Source organism: Periophthalmus magnuspinnatus, chromosome 22 (genome assembly GCF_009829125.3).
Source record: "Periophthalmus magnuspinnatus isolate fPerMag1 chromosome 22, fPerMag1.2.pri, whole genome shotgun sequence".
NCBI lineage: Eukaryota > Metazoa > Chordata > Actinopteri > Gobiiformes > Gobiidae > Periophthalmus > Periophthalmus magnuspinnatus.
The window spans coordinates 19588465-19614320 of NC_047147.1; the positions used below are offsets into that span (position 1 = coordinate 19588465).

Here is a 25856-nt window from a genome sequence, read left to right on the forward strand (position 1 = left end):
CACAGTCGGGTAGCAAATGTTTATTTACAGTTTCACAAAGTGCGCAAGATTCCAAAAACAAAACAAAAAAAACAAGATGGCGGTGGCACGTCTCCCTGAGCTTTACACAAACATGGAAACAGCGGGCAGACACAAGGAAGACAGTTTGGTACACAGTGGAATGACCCTTTTGTACCGGGTGCCCACTTACAACCTTAAAGATAACCTAAGCTAGCTAAACGTGCCTCATTTAACAGTTTTATTTATTTTCTGGGTTTAAGTTGGCCTACGTGTTGTTAGCATGTGATCTAATATATAGCTATCTAAGATTTCCACTATTTTGCAAGTGTGGACATTGGATGCTAGCTGCTGCTAAACGTAGACATAATTAGTGGACACTTTGTTCGATGGTAATGCTATCGTACATTTAGCAGACCACTAAACATCCTTTTTCTTTACATGTTACTGGAGTGGAGACTTAAATATCATGAATTAAACATTTTATATATTGTAATATGAGGATTGGCTTCTCCATTAATTTATACATGAAGGAGTAATCGAATTGACGTAGTACCGGGTAGGATTTTACAACTATGCTTAATATAAATACACAATATAATTTGTAAAGTACCTATAAATGACTTTAACACAGTTGCTATTAAGTATGCGCAGTTTGGCTAAAAGTACGAAGTTGGTACCCGGTATGAAAGGTGCAATGACACACTGCGCTAACACCACACGTATTAGGAAGATGCATGTTAGCCATGTCCACACTGATGCTAGCAGCTTTATATAGTCCATGCTAGTGACTCAAGCCCTACTTCCACAGTTTCATTTTAATAGGTTATCCCAATACCAACACCATTTTAATTTGATTTACTACTTTATATTTGGTATGAGTTTTTATAATATTCAAATAAATGTAGTTTGCCAGTTGCCACAAAAATAGATGTTTACCAAGGTTCTACTTCCAAATAAGCCTACCTATTAGAGCTGGATGATTTGAGTAAAATATCCTATTGCAAATTTTGTGATAAGCGTTGCGATTAGATTTGCAATTTATAAAGTTCATGTTTTAAGGAAATTATGGCATTTCAAACCTTGCAGCCTGATTTGCCAGTTGTGTCCATTCAAATTGCAATTTTTCTCAAATTCAATTGTGATTTATCTTGCATCCCTAAAATCTACAGTTTAAAAAAAATATATGTAAAAAATGGATACCAAAATATTCAATAAACATTATCAAATAAATGTAGGTTGCCAGTTGCCACAAAAAAAAAAAAAAAAAGGAAAAAAAAAGTTGTGTAGCTGTTGACAATGCAGTCATATTGTCATCCTCAACTCTCTGTGGCACCATATACAATCAAAATATAGAAGATATTTTTTTGTATTTTGGTGAGATTGCTGACAAAGTGACAGTGGCACACTCCATAAGCATTTGCCCTCAAACAATAAAGTAGATGGTTCTAATAGTATTAAGTGTGTGTCTTCAGGCAATACCTGGGCAAACGGCATAAAAATCTACCAGTTGAGTCTTTAACAACATTTCAAACTGCAAAGTGTGGACACAGCGTCATTCATGCTTGGCAGGGGCTATCAAATATTTTTTGCTATTTATTAGAAGAATTGTATAAACCAAACCATACACACAAGTTCTTGAAATGACAAAATGGTGAACATGTTTAAACATTACTGTTTGAGATACTGCCCACTCATATCATATTACGACAATATAAATGTTTGCAAAAAGGAAGACTTCTTTATTTTTGATACAAACCACCCAGAGGAAATCACACTACTTTTCTAATACAAAGAACTACAAATATTTACAAATATTCTTCATGGGTCTGTACATTGCATTTTTTGTATGTTTTTTTTTTAAAACAATTTTCATATTCCTCCCACAAAAATCTTTAAAATCTTTTTCACCAGTCACCAATTCACTCACAACATTGCCAGACTGACTTTTAAAAATATACATAGGTAGAATATGCTGGTATGCCGCCTTCTCAATTAATATTTGTGTAAATTATTGAACATAAGGCCACAAATCAGACAAATCAGACAATTATTGCAGGTGAAGTGGATAATATTAAACATGAAAAATTCAACAGACTATTCACAAAAACGGTTACAAGACAGAATTTAGACAGCAGTTAGAGATACACTCCACCAAAAGACAAATCTGCACAAGTTAGACTGAAAATTATGGAAATTATTGTATTTTGGCGATATATTTTTTTTGGCAGAGTAGAAATGGTTCCCAATTGTGAACAACATAATCACACAAAATAATCATATATTTGTTTTCGTAAAGATGCACTATGTAACTTTTCTAGTGAGTGCGAGTGAAAAAGTAACTGTAGCTCAGTTGGTAGAGTGCGCATCCTCTTAGCGGTGTGATTCCAGCTTCCACAGATGAATACTGTTGTTGTGTCCTTGGGCAAGACACTTAACCCACCTCACCCCCAGTGTGTGTGAATGGATGACTAGTTCTTTTATGTAAAGCGCTTTGACTGCCTTGAAGGTAGAAAAGCGCTATATAAACGTGATCATTTACCCATCGGTTTGTCTGGAATGTTCCACAGCATGACATTAAACTTGTCTATCTCCATGGAGACGACCAGGCCAACTTAAAACTCAGCTCTCTGGAGAGGCAGCACTGCGCACAAAAAGCTCATAATATTCAAGATGCATGAATATCTGAGCAACAAAAACACGTATAATTGAATAAATGCAAGCTAGATAGTTTAATGCCATACTGTGGGTCATTTTAGGCAATCCAATAACATCTCCATGGCGACAAGCAGGTGATGGACAAACCCCGACACACCTAAAAATTTGCACAGTGCATCTTCATTTCAAAAAGATTGAATAAGACCAAATCAAGTCATTTTGTTCGAAGCTTTCTTACTTTATGTTAAGCTTTGTAGGGCATCAATATATACACATAACCATTTGAACTTTTTAGGCCCAACAACAGTAACAAAATGGTCCCTTCATTTAACTGCTTACACAAACGAGCATCTATGTTTATCCAACTGCCCATCTCAACCCCAACAGAATCTTCGGTCAGTGTGAACATGTGCAGAAATCAAAGCCTTTGGGACAAACCACAACAGAGGACAACACAAAGCAGCCTTAACCCAGCAGCGAGGCTCTGTCCATGGGCTAAAGGGCTGCGGGTGCCCCCTCCCCAAACATCACGACTTCCGGTAGACACAGTGGAAGGCTAAGGAAGAGCAAAATGACGTTTACCTTGCCAAAAAAAAACCAAAATCATAATTAAAATGTTATTGCTTATGTTGTTGACGTCGTGCTACAGAGACGCAGCTTCTCCAGAGTTTTCCAAAACTTTCTGTAACTTTTAATGATGTGAAAAAAACAAAAAGGTCCATTCAAGAAAGTTCATTCTTGTTGAAAATGAAGAAAACCAGTGTCTTTAAATTCCATCGATGACAGAACACTGAGGAACAAAATATTGCTGAAAGAAATATTTTGGTCTGGTGACAGAATGTTACTTTGGGTTGGAGTCTACCAAGATGGCGGCTGGTGGTGGCGGGGGGAGCGGACGGGAGCCTAGTGCTGGGAGATTTGCGTGGCTTGTCCGTTTTGCAGGTTGCCGTTGTTGTGCGCGTGCTGTTCCTCATCTTCTTCGTCGTCCTCCTCCTCTTCCTCGCTGACCACAAACTCCTCCGGGGGCCATCGCAGCTCCCCGCTCTCCACCTCCCCCTCTGTGGGCTCGACCACGATGGAGGGCAGCCGGTCCTTCAGCTTACAGCAGCGATCAAAGTCCGATGGGTCCGGGAAGATCTGGAGATACAAAAACATGAAGACGGGGTGGTCAAGACTAGACTAGTGATGAAGAAGTGGGTAAATATAGCTGTAGCAGTAGTGAAAAACATTGATCTGTTTTGTTTTTTTTTTGTTTTTCAGACACCAAATAATGCTATCTCAGTCGTAATATCGATCCTATGGAGGCTGAGTGGCACTTTCACCTCACAGCATGAAGGTTCTAGGTTTGGTGCCCGGTCCTTTCCATATGTAGAGGTTGGTGTGACTGGAGGAAACCCACCCAGACACAGGGAGAACATGCAGTTTCACCCAACCCAAAACATGCACAATAGGTCAAATCCTCCAGCTAAAAGTAGTTCTGACCAAGATCTGGAGATGGAGGAGTCACACTTTGACTTCTATTGAAAGTGTGTGGCTCAGTTTTAAGTTCTCTCATTGGTGTAAAGTATTGGTGTTGTTTTTGTAAAGGGAAAAAGCTTGAAATCACCATGCTTTCAAAACTAAAAACAGGAATGAGCGCACGTGGCATCCTGCAAAACAGAGACGATGAGCAACAAAGCCAAACACCTCCGCGGGCCGACATGACCTTGCTTGCTGAGGTTATTCAAATTGGCAGTGCATAACAAACTGTCACTCCTCATGTTACATCAATCAAGCAAAAGTTGAGACTTAGCTGGATTATTCCAAACAGATGCACACTTTTGCTGAGGCAGATCTTCCATATCTCTACTATCTGTATTGGAAAAGTGTTTTGCAGTGGCATTCACACTATTGGAGATTTGTACATAGACGGGCAATTTATGTCTTAGGCTGAACTTGTTTAAACATTTAAACATGGAGATAGTTACAAATGAGGCACTGTGATACATTTAGAGGGTGGTGAGAAACTTATTTTAGATTTTATTAAAATGCCACGCTGCATCTCAGTTTTATATGTTGTTGAACAATAAAAGGGTGATTCTTCAAACATGAAACTTTTATGACAGAGGGATCTTAACCTTGACAAAATCTCCCACCATTTCTCATGTAAAGTGTCTGAGAAATATGTGAAGCCATAAGTAAATGCAAACAAAAGAACATTCAAACAGATACTATCAAGCAACGACTGGGTTACACAGTATGAAAATAATCCCTGATAACTTTTTTTGGAAATGTAAAATTGAACTTGGGATATTTCTTCATTGTTTCTGGGAATGTTCTTTCATAATGTCATACCTGATTAAAGTTATGGTGGTTCTAATAGGTTGGTAGAGCTCAGGTGTCTTTTCAGATCTGCGTTTATTAGAAGACCAGTCTCGGGTGCCGAAAATCTCCAAACCTGTTTTTTCTGTGCTCATGGTTGGAACAGCGTCAAGGATTATCCTGACGCACTGGAAAACTACTGTACGCCCTGAGATGAAAGACTGGATTAAGTCAACGGCAGAGACTGCTTCTATGACTCTATACTTTATCTGCTTTATTGTCTCAGTTTAAGACATGGACTGGGATAACTTTTGGATAACACCTGAAATCACAAGAAAGCTTCACCCCAGATAACACTTAAAATATGACTGGATTCTGACAATATGACCAAAACAGTCCTAGCCATTATCCATTTAATGCAGCTGCTCAGACACTTTCTCTTCCACTTCTATTGCTCAGCCCATGTAACTCTCTGAGTGAGTGACAGCTGGATTTAACCAAACAGTGAAGTTTCAGAACAGGCAGATTACATCCTTTTCCTCATAAAAACAACAGAACCATACGCTGTACATGAACCGTGACAAAAACAAAACATTTTGCCATTTTACCCACCAATACAAATGGTTTTGTACTGAACTGTACTTCAACTCTGCTTCACTGTTGCTGGGTTTCAGATGATGTCACAAAATTCAATAGGCCAGTCATTTTTAATACAGATTTAGGGGAATCTAAAAATATTGTTGAAATGCAGTTTTTTGTTGTAATCACTGACTAAGAAGAAGTGGACTTTGAGGCTAGCAGTTATAGGAGGAAATTTGGAGCCGAGTTCCATATTAGGAATTCCGACAGCGAGTATCATGGCAACCAGAGAGCCAATCTGGGGCGAGGCTGTTGAAGAGAACATCCCACCTGCTCCGCTGGTTTAGCAGGAAGTGGGTGCTTAGCAATGCTGTCAATTAAATCACTTCCTATTTGGAGTGTGGCAGCTAGCGGTTTAGCCATGTCCATTTACACATACAGTCTATGGTTATAATGCATCGAGTTCTTTGGTCTAGTTAATGATATAATAATCCGGTTCAACATTTGTGCATTTACTTTTTGGATATTTCATGGCAAAGTACAACGTAAACAACGGGGAAAACTCTTGCCCCTTCTCCTTGTATAATATCACATTTTAGAATCTGAAAACCACCAATTGAGTCGACTCTGTGCACATTCAGGAGCCGCAACAGTCGATGGAAAATTGGCTTATGTAACCGGGCACTTGACCCGTGAGGTCAGAGGTCGTCGGCAGTGGATCTTCATATGACAGGCACAGGGATATGAGGCTCCTGCTTTAGACAGCGCTGTGCGGATGAGACTGGTTCTCCGCATCTGTTCTCATAAAGCTCCCAAACAAACAGCCTCCGACTCGGCCAAGAACAGCATTTGTCCCGGGAAGTATTTTTAGACCTGCATATTTCATTCCAAGACATTGGGGGCGGTGGGGGCAGTGTGGCTGTCTGGGCACTGCGCCGACTGGAGAGAGGGAAGAAGAAGAGGAGAAAAGGGAAATGGATGAAGAGAGAAGAAGAGGGAGATGAAGAGGGAAAAATAGAAAGAATGAGAAAGAGAGAAAGATGGAGAGAAGACAGGGGATATAAGAGAAATGGAGAGAAGGATGGAGAAAAAGAGCATGAAATAGAGAAAGAATGAGAAACAGATAAGATTGAGAGAGAAACGGAGAGAAAGAAAGATGGAAGGAGAAACAAAGGGAAAGAAGAGAGAAACAAAGGGAAAGAAAGGACGATTGAGAGAGAAACAAACAGAAAGATGGAGAGAGAAACAAGCTGAAAAGATGGAGAAACAAACAGAGAGAAAGAAAGATGGAGAGAGAAACAAGCAGAGGGAGAGAAACAAAAGATAACAGATATATATAGAGAAACAAAGAACCAATGAGAGAGCGAGAGAGAGAGAGATGAGAAAAAGAGATGAAGAGAAATGAAATGAAGAGGGAGAGGAGATGGAGAAGATCCAGCTGTGTCCACACAGATTCCTCCAGGAGATGGATGAGGCCGAGGAACACACAAAACCAGCTAAAAATATCCTGTGAATGTGGACAGTCGTCTGATAAAACAAGTATGCAGTTTTATATATGAGCTTACATTCTTCCTCGAGAAATGACAGAAGAGTAGAAGAAATCTGTGCAGATGAAATGCTTGGACCCACACAGGTTTAAAAGGGTAGGGTAGCGTACATTGTAAACAACACTAGGACCAATAACGTTAGGGCAATTAGTCAAATTTTAATTAACAATGATCAGTTGGTTTAATGGAGAGAATAGAAATTATTGGATGACAAAAACCTCACAAAACTATTATGTATCGGACTCAAACTGCACTCAACACCACACCTGCAGGGGGAGTTCATGCAAAAACTACCATTTATGCAGCAAAAAGTACTAGGAGACAATGTATTTATATAAAAGAGTTTAATCTGACTTACGGGATTACGTTTGCGTGATGTGCTGTAAAAAGGCAGGAGAGAATCTGTTCTGCATTTTCAACCTGGGAGTTAATGGCCTTGTTTCTTTTATCAAGTCATTTTAGATCAAAATTGTGATTTAAAATGTCCAAAACATTACCTAATGATCCACGGATGTCAAAGATTATAACTACATACCAGACAAAAGAACAATAGATCTTTAACAAACTTAAAACTGGATATTTTGTTCTTTGTAGAGAACATAATTTGTGACAGCATTGTAAGATTAATAGAGTTCTAGGCCTGTCACGAAAACATATTTTGAAGCACGCTATACTGCTACGGAGACATACTGCGATAAACAATAATACTGAAAGTACTTTATGGCACTGATACAATAACAATAATGTAAAATAATCCCAGTAAACTATTTTTAAATACACAGTACTAGTAAGTGGCACGAGCTGCAGCAAATACATCGCAGAATGACACTTTTTCAACCCTCTACATCTCAAATCTCATCTTCTACCAACAAAAATCCCCCAAATGTCCCTGCTTTTACACTGAAACTGTACACACGATAAACACTGAGCCGCACGTATATTGTCCCAGCTTTCATATACTGAACGATAAGTGGATATACTGATCATCATGACAGGCCTACCTATGTCCAATCACGTTCTTATCGCCGTCTCCCATGCGTCCTCTGCGGGTGCCCGGACAAAGCGTAGTTGCCCTTTTGCTCCCGATACCCTCATATGTCACAGCCTGTCTGACTTCCACCTTTCGCACTTCACACTACACAATGAGGGCTATTTTAAGAGCCTTCGGAGTGGGATAGAGAGCGTGTTAGCAGTCCTGGGAGATTACTACAGTATGGACGCAGCCACTTCCTTATCCTCTGTATGGGCCAAGTCATTTCAATAATCTTCAGTGGATACAGCTGGAAGTGTGTTGGGTGGCTGATGGTAAACAGGAGCGGATGGTGTTAGTCATACTAGCTTCAAATGCTATAAGGAAGGAAGCCGGCTTTGTGGACGCCGAATTGGATTTCCATTTGATTTTCATGCACGCGACGAGTATTTTAAGGGTGGTACTGTGGCATTCTAAAGCGTCTAGGCTCAACATACATACAGTATATTGTAAACAGGGATGCACCAATCTGGCTTTTTCACTTCTGATCCCGATAGTATAAGTTTAGTTAAGTAGGTTAAGTATCTGCCCATGCCCGATACCAACCGATATAAGTGCAGAGACTGACAACAGCATTTATTTACTTAAAACAAATGTAAAATAAGATGAAACTGATCCTAATTTGAATTTGTCTTTTAATACAAAGTTTTCGTGTAGTTACTAGTAGGATAAAAACATTATGAGACTTTCTTGGCCAACTACGTCTTATTACATCAATTTATATGTCCAACTAAGATATCGGCTGAACAAATATTTGGAAGCAGATATCTGATCTAGCACATTTTTCAATCTCGCCCACAACAAGTATATCAATCATTGTAAAAGCAGCAATTTATGGGGGGAAAAATTATATATAAATACTAGTGATATTCCAAATATATAAAAGGCATTTTAATCTGTCCCTGGTTGTTGCTTCTGTATGGTCCTCACAGTTGGATCCAATAGTCACATGCTGTTGTTTACACATGGTTTTACACATCCAACAGCTGATTGTCTTCGTTCCAACATCAGAGTGAGAGAATGGAGTGGGCGTGGCTAACAGTTCATCCTGAAACATGTTTGTTCATAGTTCAAAACTGGGTACAGGGCCTTTTAACAAAATGCACTACACTGCCAAATCCATATTGAAAACAAACTGCATAAACAAGAATATATTTGGATGTGTTTGATCTATGGTTTTGTAAAAAATAAATAAGTTAAAATATAAAAAATATATATATATATATATATATATATATATATATATATATATATATATATAATAAATTAATAATTCAATAAAAATATATAATAATAATAATAATCTGTCCCCAGGTAATAAACATGTTCAAATCAAAACAGGCTTATACTGATAATAAATTCACATTACAATAATTATCAAACACATTGGACATGATGGTCTTGTTGAACCAAGACACCAAATTATAACATGAAGATTATCCAATTAAAAAGCAGAATGAGCCTCCCATGAATCTCTCCATTTGTGTTGCCAGTTTCAATGCTGAAATCCAGTTGGTTTAAACCTAAAAAGGACTCTCTGGCTGCAGGTGCGGGGTTAAGGTAGAGACCATTCAGATGAGTCATTAATGAATCCTCTATTAGGCAGCTTAAAGCTCTGGAATAAATTATATATTAATATTTAAAACTGTAAGAGTGTATGCTACATACAGTTCTATTAACTGAGACCATTTTAGGCCATTTTGCATGGGAGTTATTTTCTGCCCGCTAAAGCCGAGCAGGTCCCTGTCAGACGTGAGGTCGTACATGTGTCAAGAATAGCTCCTGAAGTGACAGTAAAACAAAGGCGTGGAAAGAGCTTGTCATCAGCACCTGATGGACTCTGCTATTCCTGTACACCTGCATCTGGGCCGCACTAATCAAGCTGTCTGCAACAACGCCTTACATAACACACTATGGTATACTTCTAGAAAAGGATGACACTACAGTGGAATCCAAACGAATCGATAAAACTTTTCGGGGCTCAAGTGTGTACGTGTTCTTAGTCGGGAACGTATTTTGTAATATGAGATTTGGCCTGTTCAGAGCTGAATAATTAGTAACTTCTATGTCTTGTCTCTTGTCTTTGTTCAAACTCATTTTACAGTATACATTTAGAGAAAGATTTCACAGGATCATCCTGCTTTGGTGTAGTCAATGGTATTTAAAGTAGTTTCAATATTATCGTAAGAAGATATTTATGTAATATATAATCAACTTTTGTTCTCATGGCAGACCCACTTGTGCATGTATGAGGTAGGAGATGCTGTCCTTTTGCATGTGCTTGTATGTGGTAGGAGACGCTGTCCTTTTGTATGTGTGTAAATGTGTGTGTGCATGTACCTGGTAGGAGAGCCTGTCTTTGCCGGGGCTCAGCCGGATGTCCTCCATGGGGGTGCTGCTGATCATCACCTCAGTCATGTCTGAGCAGGGCACAAACACTGGGCTGTGGAGGCAGAGAGAACAACACTATGAGGTATGACACTCCACATCACCTTATTATGCAAACCAGTGGTACCAGATCTAAACCAGGACTATTCCAGGTTTAAACAAGGTCTAACATGGGGCTGCACAATATTTCACAATTAATTTGAAAACACAATCCGAGTTAGTGCAAAGGCTGGAGTCATTTAGATAATAGAATGTCGTCTGCATAGAACAAAATATCTAGCAATTATAGAAAAATCATATTTTACCTGTAGTTTAGACCTCTACAAACATGAACTGTTAAACTAACTCAAGGATCGCATGACTGTCAGAACATATTTCAGTCTTCTCTAAAATGTTAATACTTCAGGTTTTTTTTTTAACAATGTGAATTTTGAATCTAGAATCCTACTTTCTGGACAACACAATACTTCATACAGCCTGAGTTATAAGCAAGGACCAACCCAAAATGTGTAGAAGATTTTACAAAACAAAATGCCAGAAAACCACACTGGCCCACAGAAATCTAGGAAAAGATTAGTGCTCAATCCCAGAAAGATCCTGAGTAAGACTTCGTCAGGATTCGAGAGTACCTAGCTGGATCATTGGACCATTGGATCACTGTTGAGTTACTAACCAGCCAACAAGTGCCTCCTCAGCAGCGAGAATGACACCTATGCCCTGTGATGCTTATGCAACCATAGAGCCGGATTCATTACAACCTTTAGAACGGCTCCTTCTGTAGCATGAACTGATCCAGCAGAGAACAAAAATATACTGCAACAACCCTGTCAATCACTGATGCTTTTAAATGCAAAGTGAGGTGGTTTTTTGGAATAACGATCCTTCTACAGAGTTCCGATACAGATTTCGATCCCGGTACCAGCGCAGAGATTGAAAACAGCATTTATTTCCTTTAAACACAAATAAAATAAGGCAAATTGTGTTATTTAGCCGTTACCGTAACCTTCAAGTAACTATAAAACAGCTGTGTAAATACAAGTTCAAACACTGAGACTTTTTGGGATATTACATACATTTATACGTCCAAACAGGATATTGACTGAACCGATATTTGGAAGGCAATATTTAGTATCTGCGGCAATATCTGATCCACGCATCCTACAACAGAGTAAGTGTTATTATTTCTATATGAATACAAAATACCAGATTATGACACTGACATGGCAATATGATATTTTCTCTTATAAAAAAAAAAATATATATATATTATACGAAGAAAAAGAAAATGTACCAAGAGCAGCGATTTGTGACAAGATCAGAGCATTTGCATAGAACTGTAAATATTGCATGCAACCATATTTTATCCTTTGCAAAGCAGGTTTAAGCCCTATTTAGTTGGTCCTGTCCTTGTTTTGTGTTAACTATTACGAAGCATCTTTGAATTACCCTGAAAAGTGCCATATAAACCCAAGGCATAATTAGTTATTTTCAACTGCGCAGAAGCAAAAGACTGTACTCAATCACTAAAGATAATTATGTGGAAACCATGAAATAAATATTTTAAACTTATTTCAGTTTAGTTTTATGCAACTTTCTGAAGGTGGTGTGTGACCTGCATGATTCCATGGCAATAGAAAGTTAAAACCATAGTACTGAACATTCTCTGCAAAAGGAATGACATTTCCATGGAAACAAGAAGGAAGAGGCAAAGTTAGAGTTTGATTTTTGGTACTTTTGACAGTCCTAATCTCCATAAACCTGACACTAATCAATACTGTATACTCATTTGAGCGGGTATCAATATAAAAAAAAAAAAAAAAGTCCCATTCATAGTGCATAAATGAACCTTTCCTGAATAACTTTACAATGATCTTGAGCTGTATCAGAACAAGTATAAGACACAGACTAGTATACACCCGTAGACCACTATGGAACCTACCAAGACAAGTGGGGAATTACACAGATATAAGGCCACACGGGAATATAAAAAGAAAATGTTACTATTTAATGTTGAACAATCACATATTCCCTAAATAAAGAGTGTTTTTAATCATCATTGTGGTATCAGAATAGGTAAGGAGTATCAAGTCAATTCCTTAGCGTCAAAATAGAGTGTTCACTGTTCATTTTATACAAACCAATCAACTTTAAAATCATAATTTAACGGCAAAACTTTTCTCAAATTTTCCATTGAAATGCATGGGATTCCCGCTTAACTGTAAGTGTAACCACAAAGAAGGCCCGGTTTAGTAGCATTTACAGCAAAAGTGGGTGGGGCCGATTAAAGTCAATAGACAAAATTATAAACGTTATTCTGAATTCTAACCAACTCTTTCTCAGTACGGCTCACGGTGTATGCTCTGGGGGTTTCTCTTTCTATGTGACCACAAAGTTTCTGGGCTTTGGTACACACGCTTGCATAAGGTGCTCGCTAACGGCTCTAATGTGCAAGCTCTTTAGGCAATCAGTCATTTGGAGAGTGCTGGGGGCGTGCTGTGGTATTCGACCGTCATGTACTCCGTTCCATCAAACTTTCCATTTTAGACCACTGTTTATCCACGTCCGATGCATCCACTTTTGAGAATTATCATCTGGGAGGAAAAAAAAGTAGCCCCATGTTTTGAGAGGAGACGCTGGCGGGCCTTCTCACGAGAGCTATTTAAAGTAAAGGGCATTTTGGTCAGTGGCTGCAGGCTGGTGCGCTACGTGTGAGCTAACTGACTTTTAAAGGACAAAGAACAGCCAGCTTAGTCATATCAGCCTGTCGCCGGGTTCAGTAACACAATTGCTTTTTGACCCACTTTGGAGGTGGAATTTGAATGATTTATCGCGGGCTGGAGCTCATTTGTAGTAGTTTCAAAAATATCCACAAAAACTGCTGTGAGGCGAGTGCATTTTCAAAGCAGGAAATTACATTAAACACTAATATTAATGCTCATACTATAGCTATACTGACTGATACTAAAACTACAGTGTACCGTTGGTATGAATGTGGTGTGTGAGGGTCAGTGGTGGTCAGAGGGACCAAAGGCACAGATTGGCAGCCACATTTCTATCTATTCAGGTCAGTCCCAGAGCAGCTGTGGCTACAATCGCAGTTTATCACAGTGGGTATGGAGTGAATGGATAATACAAGTGACCAGTCAGACTGATTAATCAAATATAACAAGCATCGTATTTAATAATTGTAAATGATTATTCATACATGTGCTGGAAGGATTGATGACAAACATGGCACAAAATATTCACTAAAGTCTTTCGGTAGGGTTGTGCAGCTAAATCTGGTTAAAATGACATGCCATTCAATTTTTTTGTTTGTTTTTGTAATTTTCAGAAACTCAAACTGTTGCAGACATAAACCAAAATTTAAACAAGGAGGGAAAAAAGGGGGAAAAAAAAAAAGAAAAAAACAACCTTAAAAATAGTTTCTTAAGCAAGGATACATACAACTGATTCTTGGGCACAGTCCTACTTAAAATGATGACTTATGGTTACGTAAACACAAGCAGCCACGTCACGCTAACCCCATTAGGTAACACTCACATTACCATAAGGCACAGAGCAAGGAAAGAACCCGCACCGAATGTTTAAGTGCATCCCTCTAACTCCTTGGACTGTCCTGCCGTTCTGAAGCTACCCATTACAGCGGCGGTCAGGGTTAGCCTTGTTGTGCTGCGGCCCAGTCTGGATCCTAAATCTTATGGGACCTGGCCTTTTGGAAAAGCGGAAAAACAGCTAAAAACAGAAACACACAAGCACGTGCAACTGCAAAAGAAATAAATCAAAAGCAAAAATAGATTCCATTGCAAATTCCAAACTGAATTCATGTGACTTTTGCAGAAGACCAATTGTAAAAACAAGAATTGCCAGTCCTAGAATCGAAGGATATGGGTGAAAATGTTTGAACCCAAAAAAGGTCTATGCAGTGGCTTAGTGGTTAGAACATTTGACCACCAACCAGAAGGTTTTTATTCAACTAGTTAGCACCACTAATCCAAGTAAATAGCAGGAATCAAACCACAAACTGATAGTGGGGTGACTTAAAGTAGCTGAATGCACTGAAGAAGCGGCTAGAATGAGCAGAGAAACGTCTTCACTCCAACGTTTTGTCCAGTTGACAGATTTAACTTTTGCATGCAGCTATAGTAAAAGCCATTTTTTTTCCATGTACTTGAGCAAAATATGTCTTGCCCCAGTACAGATATTTTGACCTCAAGAGCTGCCTATACAGCACAAGTCCACCGTGAACTATCTGCATCCAATTATAAAGCGTTTTAATGTCCAAAATTAAAGAAGCGCACTTTGGCATACTAGTTGTCCTTAGTAATAGTAAAAAAATGGCAAGGAACCAAACCTCAAACCCTGACAGTGACGTGACTGACTTAAAGTGGATGTACCAGATTTTTTTTCCCATGTGGTTGAGAAAAATGTGTCTTGCCCCAGTGCAGATATAATGTATAAGCAGCTCTTGAGGTCAACATAAGTCAGCTGTGTACTATGATCTAATTATAAAGCGTTTAGAGGTCAAGGTTAAGTAGGTGCACTGTTAGCATGCTAGTTGTTGTTAGCTTGTTGCTGTCAACTCACCACTGGCCTCTGAAAGTTGTGAAAAGTACTTATAAACTCGTCGCTGTGAATAATTAGGATGCTCTGAATGCAGTGGTCCAAAGTCATTCCTCACTTGTATTATGCAAACGGTTTAAAATGAAGTAGTTCTGTTTATGATTTTGTTTTTACTGTCATAAGAACATGATAAACTGCCTTTAACTACATCACCTTAACTGTATAAAATATAGATGAGGTAATAAAATGGAATATCGCAGATCATTTCAACTGGAGGAAATAAATGGCCCAGTCAAGCCAAAGGTACGGCTTTGTTATTCTGCACATTTTCTATAAAAAGCAAATGTGGCCTTTTAATAACACTGAAAGAACCAGTGCAGTGTCCGGGGTCTAATACTCTTGAGCCAGACACATGGTCGGGGAATTGAATCTGAGACCTTCTTGCTCAAAAAAGAAAAAAAAAAGAAAAAAAGGGAGACTTACTAACCGCTCTGCCACTGTGGTTTTGTCAGTGGACTGTGGTGTACTTGCATAGATTACACACAGTTTATGGAAATACACTTAAAATACAGTCCGAAAAATGTATAAACATGTATTTTTTCATAACCATCAGAGTTGCATACAAAAACTTTGCGTGTGCCATGACCTTTCCAGCACAGTCCAGCAGAACACCGCAGACATTTCTGGAGACAATACCCGGATATCCAAAAATACAAAAAGAAGGTTAAGGAGGATATGCAAGGATTACGGAACACAAAATCTGCCAGATGTGTCGTTTTAAACAGACGAGTGAATGAAAATAGACACGTGAAGCCAAACCATACAAATATTCTAGATATTCCATGGAGCACAGGAGAGGGACCTGCGCAGAGGAGTGGGGAGTGGAGATAAACAGCGAGTCCTTGTCCGTCATATTTCTGCACTGGGATCCTATAAACATCCTGCTTGGCTAAGAATAACAGAGCACCGGCCTAATAAAACATGAAGAGGACAATAAGAAGAAAGAGAGGAGGAGGGAGAACTGATGGAGGAGGGAGGGGAGCAGACGAGTGAATATAACGCCAAGTTGTTATAAGGTTACATGGCACGCTTGACGGTGAGATGGAGTTCCGAACCATCGGCTTTTACTGGCCATGACCGAGTGTCAATCTGGATCGAGGTCATAACTCAAAAAATTCATCGCACATCCCTATTTTTAAGAACAAACGGCCTTCTTAAGTCATATCTGCGCGCGTCTTCATACGTTTGTCCACCCTACTTCGTGAGTAGCATTTTTTAATCAATAAAAAGGTAACAGTGATCTAAAAATGTTGTGTTAGCAAACCATAAAAAAGTTACAATAACTAACAGAAAAATTCCAAAAAAAAAAAAAAAAATTCCAAAAAAAAAAAAGAAAAAAAAAAAGGAATTTTATAACACGAGAATCCAACTTTGTTCCAATGCCGGTTTTAACCTTCATCGCATGATAGGAAGGAGTTTGGACCAATCACAGCGCAGCATTATGGTTTGTGCAAAATTCAATGGCTATTTTAACAGAAATAAAGCAAGACTCATCTCGTTCCATTCCACAAATGCAAAAGCGCTTCAATCCGTACATGTCTATGCTTTTGTCTTAAGCAGAACGAGCCGGGATGCCAAAGTTTTGCTAGATCGTGTTTTTTGTAGCGTTTTGCCCAATCGGAGCATTCATTCTCACGTTCTGCCTTTCCCAGATCACTTTCACTTGCCGAGTGTCGTGCAAATTCAAGTCAAGAGTGCTAGACATATCGCTGTGACTTCTGCAGGCTATTGTGGGAGAGGTGTCGCAAAATCAAAAAGAAAAAGTTCCATACGCCAGTTCTACCAAATGTACTTAACCCATGCCCTAAATTCAGTTGTAAACGTGACTGTACAACTCTTTGGGGATTTTTGAGGTGAACTTCCAAGAAAAAGTGTTATAACAGGTCATTTTTTTAAAAATATTCTGCTACATTTCCTGTTTTAGATTACAACCTTCATACAACGCAATGAAAGAGGGTTAAAAAGGAAAGCACCCGATGACACGGAACGACTTAAATAGCAGCTGTAAATACACAGGATCACTCAAACACACACAGATGAAAGTATTTGAGTTTGGTTTTCATAAGAAAACAGGTGAGGGTTGGATATGAAAAATCTTATTGCGATCTGATATGTCAAAACTCCTGTCGCTCCTTTTCCTCTGAATGAGTGAAGGCGAAGTAAAGATGGATCGATATGGCTGATATTTGCATGTTTTAGCGAAGTGGTTATCGGACTGAAATCTCCAGCAGGTAAATTTTTTTCCCCAACCTGCTGCTGCCTAAAGAATCCACATAAAGCTTTGTTTTGACACTTGAGTGGGAAGAGATAACTGCACTACTATGACTACACAGGTCTCATAGGTTAAAAAAAAAGAGATGTGGGTGAGTTTGTAGTAAATTTAAATGACAGAATTTGGGCAAAATGATCTAATATTGGCAGAGCTCATCGGCCATAGGTTTCTCTGGATTTTAAACAATCGTATCGGCAATAATAAAAAAAACTAAACATATCAGCTGATCTCTGAAAAATCATTGGTTAAACTCACTTGTAAAGCAGCATACTTAACCATTTGTAAAGTACGCCAACCATTTTTACTTTTCAAAAACAAAACCTGCTATGGGCTTTGGAATCGCAACCAACGATTCACTAACAAGGACCACGCCACAACAACGGTGTGCGATAAAGAGACTTACTGATGACATGGATCGATGTGGAGGATGGGTGGAGACTCAGGAGACAGTGTTGCTTGGATAGACTTGTATAAACGGGGCTTCTGGGTAATTAGAGGCGTGGTTGAGGTGAGCTGTGGTTTGCTGGAGAGGAGCAGGAGGAGGTCGAGGCGTGGTCCTGCTCCTGAAGCTCAGTCATATTAACGCCACTTATTTTAGCGGTCGACTAGTCAGCAGTTATTTTTCCGGTCAATCAACAGGTCACGCGATTATTACTGTTGTACATTGGAACGTTTTATCGAACAAAATGTTGAAATATGACGACTGAAGGGTTCTGAATTGAGAGTATTTAGTATGCAAGTGTATTATGGGAAATCAGACATTTTTTACATTTATTTTGATTAAATAAGGTTGGTATCGTCCAGTGATGATTAAGATTATCAAAATACAACTTTTTTTAATATAATTGACTAATCGCTGCAGCCCTAACTGGTAAAATTGTGATCTACGCCAAGAACTGATTATCTTGTTTTTATTTTAGCTTCAGACCAAACCTAGTGGTGTAAGGTAACAAAGTACAAGTAGTAGGGTACAGTACTTAAGTAGAAAGTAGTATCTGCACTTAAATTTTACAGTGGACACTTTTTAATTCACTACATTTGAGAGCAGTATCTGTACTTTCTACTCCACTACATTTTTCAACTGGACTGAAAAGTAAAAAGTACTTTTCCTATGATTTGAGGATGTTTTTTTTAATTTTTTTATTTGACTTTCAAGTTCAGGTTTCAGCTTTAAGCAAACAAAAATAAATACAAAATTTTAAAGAAAAATTAAGAGACTTTAAGAGCAAAAAGACACAAGTGTTTTTCATTTGTTAAAGTACAATTTAAATGATTACTTGAATATTTCAAGTAGATTTTTTTTTCCTGTGATACTTAAGTAAAAGTACAGATGCAGAGGTAAGAAGTTACTCAAGTAAAAGTAGCAGTAACACAAGTGAGTACTTCATCCACCACTGACCAAACCCATATAAAGGAGACTGCATCAAAAACAGGCACAATACTTCAACAGGTAACGTACAACCAAGTAGATACTCACAACAACCTCTGCACTGTGTTCCAGATAAGAGCACCTCTCCCTGGGGAAACTGGAGGTCAACCTCCAGGAAAGTACCATCCATCCTCCATCCCATCCTCCTAATGATATAAAACTCTTCACCAATGACAAATGCGTAATGGACGACGGAACTTTGTATCGATTTGGAAGAATTTAAAATCAATACAATCTTGAATCTAATTTTAGCATCTGCGATTCCAAGAAGTTTTTTTTTTTTTCTTTTTTCTGCGCACTTGAGCCTCAAAATGCCAGACAGCACAGGATTACTCAAACACGCAGGAGTCAACGGAAATACAACTGAGTAAGCTTATGGTGATGGTACACTGTTTTAACATGGCCAAAACAAACAAAGCTGATGTCCTTACAAAATGACAACTACAATATACGCAGTTAATTAACCACTATTCGTCAACTTGAGGTTGTGAGATTAATCCCCAGCTACAGCGTGACTCACTGCTGATGTTTCTTTGGGCAAGACACTAAAACAATCTAATTTTTACAGTGCTTATCGTGGAGCGCCAAGGCGATACTGACAGTGCACGTACAGGTCTGTGGTTTGACAGCCGCTGTCAAGTGTTATCAGTGTTATGTCCCTGAGCAAGACACTTTCAATATACTAGCTTTACAGTGGTACCTTGTTTATCGCAGGGGTTACGTTCTAAAAATAACCCCCAATATGCAAAATCAGGCATTAACATTTTCTCACATTTCTCCCGTTTAAACACTCTCAAAGTTCACACCTACGTATATCATACCCCTCTTCCTCGATCGCTTTAAATGTGTTGTTCACGTGCCTCTGCTCCACTAGTATCCACAGAGTTGCCTCTCTGTGCAGAAAAACACTTTTGAGTCCAAAGTGTTTCGGAAACTTGTCAATGCAGAATGTCTCATCGACATTGTGGGTTTTGTCGGGGAGAAAACTTGCAAACACTTCAGAGTCACACTGAGATCGAACATTCATGTAAATCTGTCAAGAGGTGCACATTCTGTAACGTACAGGAGACACGGCACGGAGGAGACTGATGGACAAAGGTCTACAGTCCTTCAGCCAATCAGGATGCAGAACACAATGCACGTTCATAAGCTGTAAAAAAAAAAAAAGAAAAAAAAAGAAAATTGTAAAGACTGCCGACTCAAAAAGTCATCCATCCATTTTCTTCCGCTTATCCGGGGCCGGGTCGCGGGGGCAGCAGTCTAAGCAGGGACTCCCAGACTTCCCTCACCCCGGACACATCCTCCAGCTCCTCGGGTGGGACCCCAAGGCGTTCCCAGGCCAGGAGAGAGACATAGTCCCTCCAGCGTGTCCTGGGTCTTCCCCGAGGCCTCCTCCCGGTGGGACATGCCCAGAACACCTCCCTAGGGAGGCGTCCAGGAGGCATCCTGAGCAGATGCCCGAGCCACCTCAGCTGGTTCCTCTCAACGTGTAGGAGCAGCGGCTCTACTCCGAGCTCTGGACTCAAAAAGTATGTATGAAAAATACTGACCAACAGCCCAGACTGTCACAATTTTTGAAAGAGGAAAAAAAAAAAAAAAAAAAAAAAATCAAATTGCGATTTTTCTGATTAAAATTACGATTATCAATTTGTTTTAATAGTTGACTCTGTTCAAAGCCTGCATTTTCGACCTGTCCTGGAGCATTGACATTTGAGACTGTAATGTGACCCATGAATCCCATTGCATTTCAGAACATGTTTACAGAGATCTAAACTACAGGGTTAGCAGTCAGCTATTAGAACAGATTACACCATTTACTTTATTGTTTGTAGAGGAAGTTAAGCCAGGTAAATAACTGTAGTCTTTGAATCGAAATTGCAATGGACATAATTGGAACATCGCAAACACGGTTCATCTTTCAGCCCTAACAGCTACTCTCATTCCTTATTACTCACTAGACCTGTCATGATAATTACTATATCGACTTACGTTCAATATGTGATACATGGAACAATATTTTTCAGGGGTCAGTATGTATAGTGTGTACTTTCTTTGCACTACTGGGAAATGTGTTATTTTTTTGTCTGTATAAGATTTAAGCTGTAAAAGGTTGAATTAATCATTTTTATGACACATTACAGAGGCAAACTAAGTACTGAAGTGTTTCATTCTGACATTTTTTCATTGCAGCTCATGTTTTTGTTTTTATATTGTAGATTTAGAATGTTTTTGTGGTATAAATCTGCTCTTGGGTTATTGTGTCAGCGGCGTAAATTGGTTCAGCATTATATAATCACACTTCAAAATATGTTATCGCGACAGGCCTACCGTTCAGAGTTAAATTCCATGCTACATTCTTGTGAGCATTGTTTACCAAAAGGTCTTCCTGTTCCTTCAGAAAACCCAAGCAGAACCGGAGAGGAGCAACTTTGGGGCTGACGGAAAAGCATCGTGTGGTTACTGTAAAGACGTGGGCTCAGAACTTCCTCCTTGCGCTATGTTAGCTGAGGTTTGAGCCAAATCATGTTTCAAAGTGACAGGTTCCCAAGCAGCAGCAGCAGCAGCAGCAGCAGCAGCAGTAGCACAAACATACCCACCCCTTTCTATGTGTACAACTGTGCATAAGTATGTAGGTTAGGTTAGAATATTTGGTGTAGGAAAAAAAAAAAGAGCTGGGGTCCCCTTTAATGTTTGCAGTGTTTTTCCATTACTTGTGGGTGATGGAGTTTTGCAGGTGCACGTAGCCTACTCACAAAAACAGTTCAACTAGAGTATATGGTAAAAGCTGACAGTGTCCAAATCGCTGTCTGCATATAATAATAATAAAAATTCATTTTATTGACTGACTGTACTTCACTGTCAGAGGTGGTAGAGTAGCCAAAAGTTACTTCAAAAGAATAATAGTAGTGCAAGAAAGACAAATGTTTAAATCATTTCTTGTTGTTAATCAAAAGCTTTTGACACTTGTAGACTTACTTGAGTAAAAGTTTTGGTTACTCTTCCCACTGCGAGTAAGAGAAAAGAAAAAAAAAGTACTTAACTACTCTGAAAAGTACTGAATAGTGACTCAAGTAAATGTTCACCATGTTATGTTTTGAGGTGAGACTGTGTTGGTCGTGCAAAAACAGTTTAAATATGTACTTCTTACTTCCATTAGTTTGAAGATTACAAAGACTGGCTGATTTTCAAAGTAATAGCAAATCAAGATGCTGTATATTTTCTCTGGTGGATGGTGCGCCACCTGCTTGTTTCCATAGAGAGGTCATTACTTTGCTTGGAATGTTCCCCCCGTCAAACTTATCTACACTGTACAGGTATTTGAATTAAAAAAAATAAATAAAAAAACACCTTGATAAAACACACACCTTTGGTCTGCGTGAAGTTTCGACGCCATGTGCAACTTGCCAAGTGGCGTCGCTGCTTGTCCCCATGGCGATAAACTAAACTCCAGCAACAACATCTCCGTGTAGACAAGCAAGCGGTACCCTCAACCAGAAAAAGTTGCACAGGGAACCAAAAGTCACCACAATACTTATCCAAGCCCCATTTAAAGGCCTATCGTGATAACAAATTTTGAAGTCTGATATATTGCTGAAGTAATTACAGACGATAAACAAGAATATTGAAACCAAACCATAAAGCAGAACCATCTCCCCAATACTATTCTAAAAATGCACACTATGGTTTTAAATATGAACTAAATTGACCTTCTACAGCTCAAATCTCATCTTAGTACAGAAAAAAATTGCCAAAAATTTCCCACGAGTACAAAGAAAAAGTCCCCAATACTGAACCCCCAAAAATTAATGTTTCATTTTATATATATTGAAAGATAAGACAATATAGAAATCATGGTGACAGGCCTACCCACGTACTGTCAGGAGAAAAAAACCAAAAAACAACAACATACTTCTTACATCTTCACCACCAAACTGAATGGCCATCGTGAGGGTTAGGGTTAGTGTAAGATATTTATTCACCCATGGCAATAGACTGGACTCAACCAACTTCTCGTAACATCTCACTTTACCATTTATAACCCCAAAGCGAACAATATCACCTCTATCCACAAAAGTTCCGTATAAAGGAGTACCTAATTTTCTCCATGTATTTAAGCAACATCTGTCTAGTTCCAATACAGATACATTGCATAAGCAGCTCTTGAGATCAAAATAAATAATCTGTGTAGCGTCTGCATCTAATTAGAAAGTGATTTACTGCCCAGTAGTCAGGAAGTGCACATTGGCATGCCAGTTGCTGTTAGCCTTACCACTACAGCAAAACATCTCTCTGAAAGTTGTGAATAGCTCTTGTAAAGTCATCGTGGTGAATAATTAGGATGCTCAGAATACATAAGGTAAGTGAGGAATAATTTTGAACCACTGTAAATTGTTTAAAAAAGGAACTAGTAACAATTTAACGTGACAAGATACTTCACACATTCCAGATTAGACAGCCTTTGAGATCAAAAAGTAACGCAAACCTTCAAGATGCCACATTAACATACACTGTGGCATGACATAGATTCAAATGCTTTAGGAAAGATTCTTTAAAGGAAACTCCAGTGGGTGCACAACAGAGGCGGAACAGAACCAGGGAAAGTACTACACAGTATTTATAGGCCATGTGAAAAAGAGGTTTAGCAGAAAGAGGTTTTGCACTCGGATTAAAATATGGAATGCAATTTTACAGCTAAACTTTTGGGAATGTAAGAAACTAGCTTGGCATTCGAGATGAGGTGTGACCTTGGAACCTAGAAATTGAGTCAAGACAATTCTGTAGTAGAATTTATGATTGTAAAACTGAACTATATCAAGAAGAATCTATGGAAAACAGATGGATGGAGAGGTCATTCTTAAGGTCTGTAGCAATCAAAATTTTCAAATAAAATTAATAATACCAATTTTGACTTTTGACTAAATTATTATTTAAATTAATGGAACAACAAAGTATCAATTTTCTATTAAACTAGGTGAATTCCCCATAAATTTACATATTTTCCCTACACACATGATGGAAGAGAGTTGTTTGTTCCACGTGTTGCAATTTCTCCATTTGGAAAACGATTAAACCCAAATTACGCGCGAACATTCTTATTAACCGTCCGTGCCAACGCAGCCACCTTTGTTCAGAACTATCTTGTTCATCTCCTAAGACCAATGCACCTTGCTTCTAGAAAAGAGGATGTGCCACTCACCAGTAGATGTAGGGGGAAACTACAGACATGGAACAGACAATTGGAACTCCAAACTTTCCGAACGAACGAACTCAACAATCAACCCAGCTGCGCCTCGTCTAGACGCGGCCACAAACCTTTTAATTTGCGCTTTGCTCGAGTTCCACGCGCACTATATATGCGAGAGGCGGGTATCTGAGCTAGCCAGTGGAGTATGACACACACACCTCCCTCCAAACCAAACGCTCGCACGGCGCAAATGTTTCAATGACTATGGGTGAGTGGTGGTGGGGCCCCCTCCTTTTACGCGCGCCAGCCAATCGTATCACAGGACCCTAGTGACGTCAGAAGTCATTGCAGGTCCTCGTTGGGAATAGAATTTGATGATGTCAAAATCTCAGATCAAGGGCGAGGGGTGATATTGTTCTGTGGGTGCTACTGTTTCAAATTAAATATCGAAAAAAATTTGCAGTTTGCATAAACTACTTGCTGCAGTTGCATAAATAACCTATATACCATAATTTTAGTTGGTTTCTCATTTACTGTGTTAATCTGATGTCTTTTTGCCAGTTATTAAGAGGCTGTTGTAGGAGGAAAAAAGTCATTTTAACGCTACTAACAGATAAGGCACAACTTTGTGAGGGTAAAGATCTGCATTTTAACGCTTTTCATCTATCCACTATAAAATTCCGACCTGCCAGCCGTCTGAATTGTAGCCTATGCATGGGTCCTTTCGTGTAATCTAGACTATATGGGTGATGAGATACGTGGTGCGATTGATTTATTGTCTCCAAGGCAACGTGAGGACAGTGCCAGCAGCAGCAGTGCGTCTTGAATGACAAAACTCTCTCGTTAGGTAATGCGTAAAAGGCGAGGGAGGGACACAGCTTTGCCCATTCACAAATGTATTCCAAGGGCAAGTCAATAGGCTTTATATTCCGCTTCCCTGTCTCCAAACCGTGTGTAATCCCGTTGAGGGGTGTTACATCACTCAGGCATTCAGTTGCACCACGGTTGATTAGTGTCAAAATGTTCGCCTTCAAGTGTGCGTAACGGTGCCAAAGTGACCTTCACGGCTCGTAATTTACGCACGGAGCTCCTCAGCGCTGGATGTGCTGGTGTGAAGGGAAAACGGAGCAGGTGCACACTCGGGACCCGCGCAGATTTTTTAGGAGCGGAGCCAGCGGTAAATCTGTGTAGCACTCTGCTGCCGCCAAGCGGTGGAGGATGGAAATCTTTTTGAAGACTGAAGGCGCTTGTTGAAACACGAGTTTTTCTGTTCAAAAATTAAGATTATTTGTCAATTTGTTTATCTATTTTTATTTCTATTCCACAATAATCATTTTAACAATATGTTTGTTATGAAAATTTCCTTCTTTTCAAATAACAGGTATTTAAAGCCACTGTATGTCACTTTTTAGCCCCAAAATGGACCCCCTCCCCGAACCGCCACCTTAACGTGGTGGAGGGGTTTGAGCACCCGAATGATCCTGGGAGCTAGGTTGTCGGGGGCTTCATGCCCCTGGTAGGGTCACCCATGGCAAACAGGTCCTGGGAGACGGGTCTGACTAAGAGCGGTTCAGAAGCCCAACATGAGGAGAGAGACAGCAAGGCCAGTTACATCGCCCGGACTGGCGTTACCGGGGCCCCACCCTGGAGCAAGGCCTGGGGTGGGTGCTCGGCAGCGAGCGCCTGGTGGCCGGGCCTTTCCCCACGGGGCCCAGCCCGAAGGAACGACGTGGGGCCGTCCTCCCGTGGACCCACCACCTGCGGGAGGAGCCATGAGGGACGGGTGCAGAGAGATCTGGGCGGCAGTCGAAGGCGGGGACCTCAACAACCGGATCTCCGGACATGGA

The 25856-nt window shown here is 39.6% G+C and overlaps 1 protein-coding gene across 1 annotated transcript; it reads right to left on the reverse strand.

Annotated features, from left to right (window-relative positions):
• lbh (LBH regulator of WNT signaling pathway) lies at positions 1 to 24252 on the reverse strand. Its single transcript, XM_033988233.2, has 3 exons — positions 24022 to 24252; positions 10453 to 10555; positions 1 to 3792 (listed from the first exon to the last, which is right to left on the reverse strand). The coding sequence occupies exons 1-3, from the start codon at positions 24048 to 24050 to the stop codon at positions 3559 to 3561; spliced, it is 366 nt and encodes a 121-aa protein (XP_033844124.1). The 5' UTR covers positions 24051 to 24252; the 3' UTR covers positions 1 to 3558.
• Positions 24253 to 25856: the final 1604 nt, after the last annotated feature.